The sequence below is a fragment of the Mirounga angustirostris genome, unplaced genomic scaffold, assembly GCF_029215605.1.
Source record: "Mirounga angustirostris isolate CCGP_5_RB_7025 unplaced genomic scaffold, mMirAng1.0.hap1 SCAF_17, whole genome shotgun sequence".
NCBI lineage: Eukaryota > Metazoa > Chordata > Mammalia > Carnivora > Phocidae > Mirounga > Mirounga angustirostris.
In genome coordinates this window covers 43,599,472-43,610,862 of record NW_026991725.1, presented here as the reverse complement: position 1 = coordinate 43,610,862, position 11,391 = coordinate 43,599,472, and the positions used below count along the sequence as shown (strand labels likewise).

The window sequence follows — 11,391 nt, the reverse complement described above, 5'->3', positions numbered from 1 at the left end:
GGCTAGGAGCAGTGGCCCATTACCTACCCTGTCTGCCTGACAAGTAATGACTAGTTGGGAGGTGGTTAGAGGTGGGAGGCAAGCAGGGGTGAGGGAGAGTGAGTTTGGGGCAGGGCGGGGGGTGGGGTGCAGGTGGGCTGCAGGCCATGCTCCCAGGTGCAGAGGTCCTAGGCTCAGGGAGATGACAGTCTGGTGTGGGTGGCCAGGCAGTGCCCAGGACTGGAGCGCTCCCAGCCCCACCAGTTACCTGCAAGGTGATACCAATTCCCTGCCCCGCTATTTTCTCAGCCATTAAATGCATGGGAGATAAAATCAGATGCAGCAAAGTCACAATAAATCCCCTAAAGCCAGCAATGAGCTAGGAAAAAAAAAAAGAAATCACATCATTTCTCTGAGGCCCAAGCTTGTCCTCAAGATGGAAAGGACGCACCCGCTTCTGGGCAGGAGGGCAAGTGCAGACTCTCTCCCTCCTGCCCAGAGCTTCCCTGCTCGCCGGAGCCAGGGGCTGCTGCCGTCCTCGCGGTCCCCTCCCCAGGGACGCCGGGCCCTCTCCCGCTCTGGGCGGGGTGGGGACGGCCCTGAGCTTCCAAGAGCACAGCCCCGAGGTGACCTTGGGCGAGGCCTCGTACTGCCCAGTTGCAAAACATAAAAATCACCGTGCAGAAGGCGGTGCTCCCCCATCCCCCTGCGCCGGGCCAGCGGGCGCAGGGCTACCTGGAGCCGGGCCCCCCCGCGTCCACGTATCCCTGGCTTCCGGTGGTGCTTCCCAGAAGGTCACTCCCCTCCTCCCCGGCCAGGCATCTAGCCCCGCATCCACCCCCCCAACCTCCTGCGCCCACCGGACCCGGGGGGGGCGGGGCACACGCAGCCCCACCCCCACTGTCGCGGCCAGGCCTGCCGCGGAGCTGCTGGCTCGCGGGGAGCCGGTGGTGGGGGTGGGGGACCGCGGCTGCCCCTCCGCTCCCGCCCCGCCCCGGCCGCCCGCCACCGCCCCTTTGTTCCGCCGGCCAATCGGCGGCCTCCTTGACTAAATAAGGCGAGGAGGGCGCCCAGCGCCCCCCGTCCGTTACTTCCACCCCCGCCCGGCCGGTGACTCAGGGCCGGCGGCGGGCGGGGACGGGGCTGCCCGGGCCGCGGCTTCCCGGGCGGCGGGCGGGGCTCCCGCGGCGCCGAAATCGCCAAATATGGCCGCACCGCGCCGCGCGTGCCGCCGCCCCCCGCCGCCCCCCGCCGCCCACCTGCGGCCGCACCTTGCCGTGCCCACCCTGCCCCCCACCGGTGACACACCGCGGAAGAGGAAGTAGCGCCCGCCCCTCCCCCGCAGCCCGGCGCCGCGGGGGGGGGGGAGGTCCGGGCTCCCGGGCCCCGCCCCACTCACCTCCGCGACCCTGGGGCCGAGCACCCGGCGTCCCGCGGACTGCAAGGTGCGGAGGGAGGAAGGGGGCGGGGACAGAGGTCTGTGGGGGTCTGCTCCGTCCCCATCTTTTCCCAGAAGTGGCTACCCCTTCAAGCACGCCAGACAAAGGAGTGCTAGGGGGAGCTGGAGTTGGAGGAGAGACAGGTGCCCCCCCAGCCGGAGTCAGAGGCCTGAGTGGAATCGTGGGGTGGGCGGACACAGGACGTGGAGACCTTAGCACTTCCCTTCCCTGTGTCCTGTGGGTGACATTCTGGGACCCCCAAGTGGAAATCATCCTTACATCACGGACACCCCCACCTGGGGTTGTCCTCAGGCCGTGATTGTGCCCACGGGCACGAGTGGCCGCGAGTATGGATGGGTTTTACGGAGGCCCAGCCCGGGGTTCTCCCATAGGTAGGGCACACACCTGACGGACAGCAGCCTTGCCCCGCGCCCCTGAAAAGCCTGGGGCGACTGTCAGGGACCCAGCTAGTCCTGGGGGCATGGATGGCCATAGACAAGGCCATGGTGTCTGGGGGACTGCAGTCCACAGGCGAGCTGGGCAGCTGCCTTACCGTCTGGGCCCATCGTCCTCATCCATAGACGGGGCCACCGGCTCACCTTGCAGGGCTCTAGGGGAGGCTGGCCCCGCCCCCCACTGTCAGACACCTGCCCGGGTCAAGCTGAGCGCCCCGGGGACCTTGTGTGAGTCCCTGGCCTCCCTCGCCTGGTCCCACCGCCACCACCCTTGGCCTGGTGCTCTTCCCCACGCCTCCTCTGACGTTTCATTCTGAGCACTTCCAAAAGCTTACAAATCAGCCCAAAGAAATCGTAGTCTTCGGTTCCCCTCTGGGCATAACCAAAGCATGGCGCCAGCAGGTGCGGCTAGGACCCTGTTAGCGAGGACTGGTCTTCCAGCCCAGGCTCCTGGGGAAAAGGGGACGCCCCGGACCTGGGAGGACACACAATCCCAGGGCAGCCGGGCGGGGCCGGCCTGTTGGCGACCCGGGGTCAGGCAGCAGCGGGGCGGCCTGGTCCCACTCCCACCCTGGCTCTCTCTAGTATCGTAAGCAGAGGGTGCCCACCAACTCTAGGGGAGAGTCGACCGTCCGGACAGTCAAAACTGCCCTTTCCTGCCTCAGTTTCCTTATAATGTGCACAGGAGCTTAAAACAAAACAAAGCCCCTCCCCAGTGGATGGGGGGATGGCCCCAAACCCCGAATAGAGCCCGCTCCTGGGGACAATCAGGCCTGCGGTTTGAGAGGCAGGAGGCGTCGGCGGTGGCTAGAATGAAGCCCCTGTCTCCGCACCTCCAGGGACCCCAGGCAGGGCGCCCCCTCCTCCGGCGGAGGGACCTGCGCGGTGGTTGGCCACGATGGGGGACAGGCGGCTCCTAGCCCTCATCACGGAGACGAGGTCACGACTCTACGGGGCTCCTCTGGGCCGCGGGACCCAGGGCGCCGCAAGGGCGACCGGCGGGGACACCCCGTCCGCCCCTCCCCCAGCCCAGCGTCGGCCTTCGCACCCCACGCTCTCTGCGGAGCCTCGGGGTGCAGCTCGCAGGGGGCGCGCGGGGGCAAAGCCCCCCACCCGTGGGGCCGGGCCGCGGGGACACACCCCGGCTTGGGGCGCGGCCGAGCCCTGGGCCAGGCAGTTTCGGGGTGCAGCCGGGCCCTCCCCCACAGCCTAGCAGTCCCGGGGCGGGGCTGGCCAGTCGGACCCGCAGCCGGCCCGCGACCCCCGGGGAACACCCGCCCACCCTGCCCGCGCGCGGGTCCGCGCGGAATCTCGCGCGCGGGGTCCCGAGCGCGCGGGGGCGACGCGGGCGGGGCCGTTGGGGGCGGTGCGGGCGGGGGGCGGGGCCGGGCGCGGGGCCCCACGTGTCCCGGCCCGGCGAGCCAATGGGCGCCCGGCGTTCGGAAAGATCGCCATATATGGACATGTTCTGGGGCCGCGCGCGCCGCCGGCCCGCGCGCGCGTCCCGCTTCGCTTAAATAGCGGCGGGGGAGGCCGCGCTCGGTCTCACTCGCCGCAGCCGGTCCGCGTTCCGCGTCCTCCCGCAGCTCGTCCTTCGCGTCCACTGCCGCCACCTCCACCGGTAAGAGGCCGCCCTGCGCGCCCCGGGCGCTGGTCCCCGCACCTGGTGCCGAGGTCCGCACCACGCCTCCTATCTGGGGGGCCCGGCCACACGGCCCCGATCGTCGGGGCCGGGCCTGGGCGGGGTGGACGGCCGGTGCACGGGGGGCGCACTGGGGGGGGGGTGACTCGGGGGGGGCCTGGGGCGGGGCCGGACCGCAGTGCGGAGAGTCCCGGTCGCGCCGCCGCCCGCGAGTGGGGGGGGCGCCCGGAGAAAGGCCCGGTCTGGGCGGTTACTCCCCTGCCGGGCTCGGGGGCGGCGGGGGGAGGCGGACCCTCGGTGCTGGGGCTCGTCTGACCGGACCGGTCTTCACGCAGACCGCAATGGAAGAGGAGATCGCCGCGCTCGTTATCGACAATGGCTCCGGCATGTGCAAGGCGGGTTTTGCTGGGGATGATGCCCCCCGAGCCGTGTTCCCGTCCATCGTCGGGCGACCCCGACACCAGGGCGTGATGGTGGGCATGGGCCAGAAGGACTCCTACGTGGGCGACGAGGCCCAGAGCAAGCGGGGCATCCTGACCCTCAAGTACCCCATTGAGCACGGCATTGTCACCAACTGGGACGACATGGAGAAGATCTGGCACCACACCTTCTACAACGAGCTGCGCGTGGCCCCCGAGGAGCACCCCGTGCTGCTGACCGAGGCCCCCCTGAACCCCAAGGCCAACCGCGAGAAGATGACCCAGGTAAGCGCTGCCCCATGCGACCACTGCCCATCTGTTTTCGTTAAGCCATGTTCTGCTCAGCTTTATTTTCTGAAATTCAAGTATTTCTTTCGATATTTCCAGGGTTCTGTTCCTCTCCTGGCATTTCCTCCCTGAAGTCTCAAGGTTTCTTATTTGTGTTTCTGCCTGCGACCTTTTCTTTTCTCTACACATCACATTTGTGGCATGCGAGCATGCAGTGTGTGAGCATGGGGTGGCTCCGAGTCCCTGCCTTGGACTAAGGAGCCCGTTGCCTTTTCTCCAGATCATGTTCGAGACCTTCAACACCCCGGCCATGTACGTGGCCATCCAGGCTGTGCTGTCCCTGTACGCCTCTGGCCGCACCACTGGTATTGTCATGGACTCTGGGGACGGGGTCACCCACACTGTGCCCATCTACGAGGGGTACGCCCTGCCCCACGCCATCTTGCGTCTGGACCTGGCTGGCCGGGACCTGACGGACTACCTCATGAAGATCCTCACGGAGCGTGGCTACAGCTTCACCACCACCGCCGAGCGGGAGATCGTGCGTGACATCAAGGAGAAGCTGTGCTACGTCGCCCTGGACTTCGAGCAGGAGATGGCCACGGCTGCGTCGTCCTCCTCCCTGGAGAAGAGCTACGAGCTGCCCGACGGGCAGGTGATCACCATCGGCAACGAGCGGTTCCGCTGCCCGGAGGCGCTCTTCCAGCCTTCCTTCCTGGGTAGGTGTGGGGCAGCGGGGTGCCAGGGGTCCCACTGAGGCTGGGGAGGGCGGTGCTCTTTATGGCCTCCAAAAGGGCGTGTGCCCTCTAAGGGAGAAGCTTTGTCCCTTAGGAATGGAGTCGTGTGGCATCCACGAGACCACCTTCAACTCCATCATGAAGTGTGACGTGGACATCCGGAAGGACCTCTACGCCAACACGGTGCTGTCTGGCGGGACCACCATGTACCCCGGCATCGCCGACAGGATGCAAAAGGAGATCACAGCTCTGGCGCCCAGCACGATGAAGATCAAGGTGAGTCCAGGGCAGCTGTGGGCTCGGGGCTCCGAGGCCTTACTGTGAAGACCGTGCCACGAGCTAACAGCCCCGTTCTTGTTTTTACAGATCATTGCTCCTCCTGAACGCAAATACTCCGTGTGGATCGGGGGCTCCATCCTGGCCTCACTGTCCACCTTCCAGCAGATGTGGATCAGCAAGCAGGAGTATGACGAGTCAGGCCCCTCCATCGTCCACCGCAAATGCTTCTAAATGGACTGCGAGCAGATGCTACGCATCTGCTGCATGAGTGAATCCCGGAGTATAAGTTTGCCCTGGCAAACGTATACACCTCATGCTAGCCTCATGAAACTGGAATAAGCCTTTGAAAAGAAATTTGTCCTTGAAGCTTGTATCTGATATCAGCACTGGATTGTAGAACTTGTTGCTGATCTTGACCTTGTATCCAAGTTAACTGTTCCCTTGGTATATGTTTAATACCCTGTACATATCTTTGATTTAAACCCTTAGCACATGCGGCTCGGTCAGTTCATGGCTGAGGTTGAGAACACGGTGGTGGAAGAGAAATCCATTGATCGGAGGATCTGCAAGACCGTGAGGTTCTTGATCTGTGCAGGGTATTAATGTCTGAGAGCTGCCTATTCCAGGATTTCTCTAGAGGCTGGCAAGAGTCTTCTGTCTTGCCGGTCTAACAGGGTTGGGAAGGTCCGAGCCTTAGGACCCACTTTTCCTTTCTTACCCGATGTTTTCCTGCCAGAACACCGTGGGTTGTTAATTGCCTTGAGTTGGAAAACGGTTTGCATTTACAACTGTAAATTTATTCATCCTTTTAATTTATGTAAGGTTTTTGTACACAATTCTCAATTCTTTAAGAGATGACAACAAATTTTGGTTTTCTACTGTCATGTGAGAACATTAGGCCCCAGCAACGCGTCATCGTGTGAGGAAATAAAAGTGCTGCAGTAATGTGCGGTGGCGTCTGTTGCGGGAGTGCAGGGGTGGGGCTTGGGGTCAGAACCCCTGGCTGAATTTGGGGGGGGGTGTGGATTCTTGAGGATGAAAAGTGATTCTATTTTAAGAACCAGGTCTGGTGAACGGTTGGCACAGTTGGAGAGCTGGGGAGCCCCTCCCCGGAGGAAGGTTTGTGTGCAGGGAATCCTGTGCCGCTGCCCCTGAGCTGAGACTCCAAGCAAGGCGAGCTCTCCAGATAACCGGGTACTTGGGAGGCCATGCTGCCCAGAAGCGCTTGGAGCTATACAGGGCTGGGTTCCCTCCACACGCAGGTGGTTGTAGGACTTGGGGTTTCCTTTTCTCCACGAGCTCAGTGGAGCGGCCATGAAAGTTCATGAAATCACTGGGTTCCTGAACCAAGGGACTGGTCACCAGTGGTGTGGACATGCCCCAACTTGCCCTTCAAAAACCTCGTTTGCGCCCCTGGCTCAGTCAAGGGTTCAGTGTTTCTAGTGATGGACCGGAGTTAGGCAGCTTTTTGAAATACTCAAGTTGCCTTGCAGGTTGGGTCAAGGAAATAAGCTTTTGTTTTGAGAGAGAGAACATCGTGAGGGGGGGGGCAGAGGGCGAGGGCGAGAGAATCTCCAGCAGTGGAGCCCAACTCGGGGCTTGATCTCACAACCCTGAGACCTGAGCTGAAATCAAAGGAGCCCCCCAAGTGCTCCAAGGAAGTAAGATTTGATTGAAAACGCTTCGGGATTTGGAAGGACTTCTTTTTGAAATGCTTAGGTTCTACTGGCTGATGGACCTTTTTGCCTTTGCTGCTGGGAAGCACGTTTCATCAGTGGGGAGGGCGGTGGTGCTTCGTAGGTCCCATCTCCGTTGGAGAGGAGGCTCTGTTAGGCTTGGAGCCGGGGACCCGAGAGCACATGACTGAAGGCTGTGGAGTCTCCCAGCAGGAAGTGGGCCCTCCCGAGGCCGGCCTTCATCCTGGGACCACCCATGGGAACAGAGAGCAACCGGTCAAACTAGTTTCTTACCCTGGGCTGCTTTCCACTTTCAGCTGGGTTGAGGTCTGGTCCAGGGTGCTGGATCCCAGCAGCAGAGGAGAAAGGGCTCCATGTGTTGTGTAGGAGAGCAGCGGAGGGGAACACCTCGATTCTAGAGCCAGGAGAAGAAAGGGGGCCACACTGTCTGCCCTATCCTGGCCCCGCCCTTCTGGTGTTGGGGCAGGTGGGCCAGTCCCTCTACTGTCCCCACACAGGAGAGTGGTGGTTTCTCCCCATGGGTGTGAGGACGCAGTGAGGTCCCCCGACACCCGAGCCAGCAAACCACCTGTCAGCATTTCTCTCAGGAGCTCCAAGTCCATCAAGATGCTAAGCTTTGAGAAAGGAGATGGGGCTTGGGATGACTTTTTTTTTTTTTTTTTAAGATTTTATTTATTTGAGACAGAATGAGAGAGAGCGAGCACATGAGAGGGGGGAGGGTCAGAGGCAGAAGCAGGCTCCCTGCCGAGCAGGGAGCCCAATGCGGGACTCAATCCAGGGACTCCAGGATCATGACCTGAGCCGAAGGCAGTCGCTTAACCAACTGAGCCACCCGGGCGCCCTTGGGATGACTTTTGAAACAATCTGCTCCAACCAAAGCAAAGACAAGGATAGTTTCTGCGAAGACCATCATCAACAAAGTCAACATACTACTTGGGCTAAGTGGAGAACCAGGGATTCATCTCCAGACTATGCAAGGAGCTGCGAATCGAGACAGTGGGGAAAATCTGCAGACAAGTAGGAGAAAGCATACAAGTGGACAACTTCCAGAAGATGAAACCGCAGAGGCTAATGTCTGAAATACTGTCCAGCTTAATGAATGGAAGCTTCTAGAAGGGATGCCTCCTTGGAGAAGTGTCTTGTACACCCAGGGACTCTGTGTAACCCTGCAAGGCTCCCCTTCGCCAGGGCTACCCTGGTGCCCTGACTGTGAGGCAGAGGTGAAGGACGCGCTCTGAGTGGAATGGGAGGCTCGCGGGTGCCCAAGCTTTCTGCAGTGTGAGGAGCGTCCACACGCCTAGCGGGTGGTCAGTAACCGCTCCAACCTGGAGTTGGTGTCCCCAGGCAAGAGATGGACATTGTGTTTATTGGATGCAATTCCAAGTCCAAGGTCCTCTTTCATCTCAAATGGCCAGTGTTTTAATAGAGGACAGAGACCATTTCAAGGATTCACACTGGAAAGCCTGGTCTCTGGTGAGTGAGACTGGCTTCCAGGACCTTTTACGGTTAGAGACCCCAAACATCCAACTCCGAGGGCTTCCGTCTGAGAAGTACGTGAGCTGCTGCTGCTGCACATGGAGCCCCCATGGCCTTCCACAGCTGTGCTGGCCTGCAGCCTCATCCCGCCTGATTGGTGGCCAGCCACGTGTTCTTTCCTGCAGGAAGCTTCCCCTCCCTTTCAGCTCCCTGTGGGGGCCCCTTCTAGGGGCGCCCTCCAGGGAGGCCTACTCATGGTGCATGATTCCCAAGGATCCTCCTACATTTGCAGGAGGCTGCATCTCTCTGGAGAGTTACACCTCCCACCCCATTGATTGCAAGTTTGGCCATGGGACATGTTTTAGACAATGAAATAGCTTGAGGAACCTCAGGAGCCAGTGTGGAGTGGCCCTGCTCTCCTTCCCCTCTGATCTGGGACCACGGTATTCCAGAGAGAGGCTTCTCCGTCAGTCTGGAGGCTGGAGAGATGCTATCAGAGCCAACCTGGATGGACATACAGGGTGAGCAAGAAAGAAATCCTTATTGCTAGAAATCAATGAGATTGTGGGGTTACTTGTTATGCAGCATAACCAAACCTCTCCTGCCTGATACAGCATCCTAGTATATGTGAGTGGTACCCTCTGCACAGGAATAGAATGAAGAGCCCAGAAATAAACCCTCATGTGTTTGGTCAAGTGATGTTCAACAAGGGGGCCAGGACCACTGAGTGAGGAAAGGACAGTCTTTTTAACAAAAGGTGCTGGGAAACTAGATGCCTACATGCAAAAGAATGAAGCTGGACCCTTACCTCACGCCATATACAAGCATCAACTCAATAGAGACTGAAGACCAAAATATAAGACCTAGAAGACCATGGAAGGAGAGCCTTGTGGCACTGGGTTCGGCAGGGGTTCCCGAGGTATGACAGCAAAGTCACAGGTGACAAAAGAAAAAAATAGACAAGGAGGACCTCGTGAAAATTCTACAATTTTGCACATGCAGAGATGCCATGTGTCTGCGGATTTGATGACTCTGGAACCTCATGGAGTTGGAGCCACACAGCATTTGTCTTTTTGTGTCTGCTTTTGCCACTGTTCACAGTGTCCTCCGGGTTCATCATGTTGTAGCGGGTGTCACCATGTCCTTCCCCGTCTCGGTGTAGACTGCAGTCTGTCTGTCTCTTCATCCACGCACGGACACTGTGTGGCTCCCACTGCTTGGCTCCTGGGAATCGTGCTGCTGGGAGCATGGGTGGAGAAATATCTCCTTGGGTCCCGCTTCTCATTCGTTTGGGCACTTACCAAGAGGTCGTTAAGCGTCTGCCTTCGGCTCAGGTCATGATCCCGGGGTCTTGGAATCGAGATCGGGCTCCCTGCTCCACGGGAAGCCTGCTTCTCCCTCTCCCATTCCCCCTGCCTGTGTTCCCTCTTTTCTCTGTGTTTCCCTCTGTCAAATAAATAAATAAAATCTTAAAAAAAAAAAAAACAACAACTGCATTTCAGGGGCGCCTGGGTGGCTCAGTCGTTAAGCGTCTGCCTTTGGCTCAGGTCATGATCCCAGGGTCCTGGGATCGAGCCCCGCATCGGGCTCTGCTCAGCGGGAGGCCTGCTTCTCCCTCTCCCACTCCCCCTGCCTGTGTTCCCTCTCTCGCTGTGTCTCTCTCTGTCAAATAAATAAATAAAATCTTAAAAAAAACCCAACACATTGTGTCTGAGTACAAAGGGAAAGCATCTGGAAAATACAAAGGAAAAGTGATCACCATAAGCGCCAAGGAAAAGCTTCTGGGCACTGTAGTAAGACCTTTTATTTTCTCCCTGTGCTTTGAAAAGGACAAGTTTACATGGAATGTTCGATGCTACTCCCAGAGCTAAGCCCATCCTTCCATGAGTTTCTTTTTCCTCTCTCCCTTCCTTCCTTTGTAATCAGCTTTCAACTTTAGAATAGTTTCAGATTTACAGAAAGGTTGCAAAGATAGTACGGAGTCCCATCCACCCCACCCTGTGTTTCCCGCGGGCGCAGGGCGTGTGTCACAAATCAGGAACCAATCTGGCTCGCTGTTGTTAACCAAAGTCCACACTCTGTTCAGGTTTCCTTGGTTTTCCTGTCACACCCTCTCTCTGCCCCGGTCATCACGTCTCCCCAGGCGCCTCTGGGCTGAGCTGTCTCTCACGTCCCTGGTTTCTGGGGGCCCAGCAGTTCTGCGGGGGAGATTCTGGGGCAGTGCCTCCATCGGGATGTATGTGATGTTGGGTGATGGGTTTGGGGAGCAAGACCACAGAGCTGAAGGGCCTTCTCATCACGTCACGTCAGGGGTCCCCGCTCTCAATGTGACTCATCACCGAGGACGGGACCTTGACCCCTGTATGGGTTGTGCTCATTCTCCCCAGTGTGTGTACTGTTCTCTTCGGGAGGACGTCACTATGTGGAGCCCACACTCGGCGTCGGTGGTCATGCTCCACTTATGCTTCACCTTCTTGAGTGGGGAGCCGCGACATAAATCATTCCCCACTCTGCGTGTGAGATTTATGTCTTCTCCTCCATTCACTCATTCAGTCATGTATTTACATCAGTGGGTATCTCAGTATCCACGGACACGGTGGATTATAATCCACTACTACTCATTTTGTTGTTTAAACTGCTCCATGTTTGGCCACTGGGAGCTTGTTCAGAGGGAGCTCTCCTGGGTCTCTCTGAAGTAGGCCCAACAATGTGGATCATTTTTCTGGCACTAAAAGATGCTCCAGGCTCATCTGGTACATTCCCTGCCTCAGGCCTAGGGCAGCTGTTTTTCCGTGTCTTCCTTTTCTTGGAGAATGATATTAGAGACCAAAATGTGTGCTCATTGCTACAGGGATGTCCTCGCTGGTGACAGAGCAAGGAGATAAATGTTTGTATATTAATCTGTGTGCCCGAGTGTGCACACACACATTTCTATATGCGACCATCTGTGCTCATATTAAGCTAAACATGAGCTCCCACT

The 11,391-nt window shown here is 58.9% G+C and overlaps 1 protein-coding gene across 1 annotated transcript; it reads left to right on the top strand.

Moving 5' to 3' along the window:
* Positions 1–3,358: 3,358 nt before the first annotated feature.
* On the top strand, positions 3,359–6,183 carry ACTG1 (actin gamma 1). The gene is made up of 5 exons (XM_045888282.3): positions 3,359–3,494; positions 3,851–4,219; positions 4,503–4,941; positions 5,054–5,235; positions 5,326–6,183. The coding sequence occupies exons 2-5, from the start codon at positions 3,857–3,859 to the stop codon at positions 5,467–5,469; spliced, it is 1,128 nt and encodes a 375-aa protein (XP_045744238.1). The 5' UTR covers positions 3,359–3,494; positions 3,851–3,856; the 3' UTR covers positions 5,470–6,183.
* Positions 6,184–11,391: the final 5,208 nt, after the last annotated feature.

Bases quoted from the DNA above. Each gene is read 5' to 3' on its own strand.
- ACTG1 (XM_045888282.3), top strand. From the start codon at position 3,857: ATGGAAGAGGAGATCGCCGCGCTCGTTATCGACAATGGCTCCGGCATG. The intron at 4,220-4,502 runs GTAAGCGCTGCC...CCTTTTCTCCAG, and splicing joins ACCGCGAGAAGATGACCCAG to ATCATGTTCGAGACCTTCAA. The intron at 4,942-5,053 runs GTAGGTGTGGGG...TTTGTCCCTTAG, and splicing joins CTTCCAGCCTTCCTTCCTGG to GAATGGAGTCGTGTGGCATC.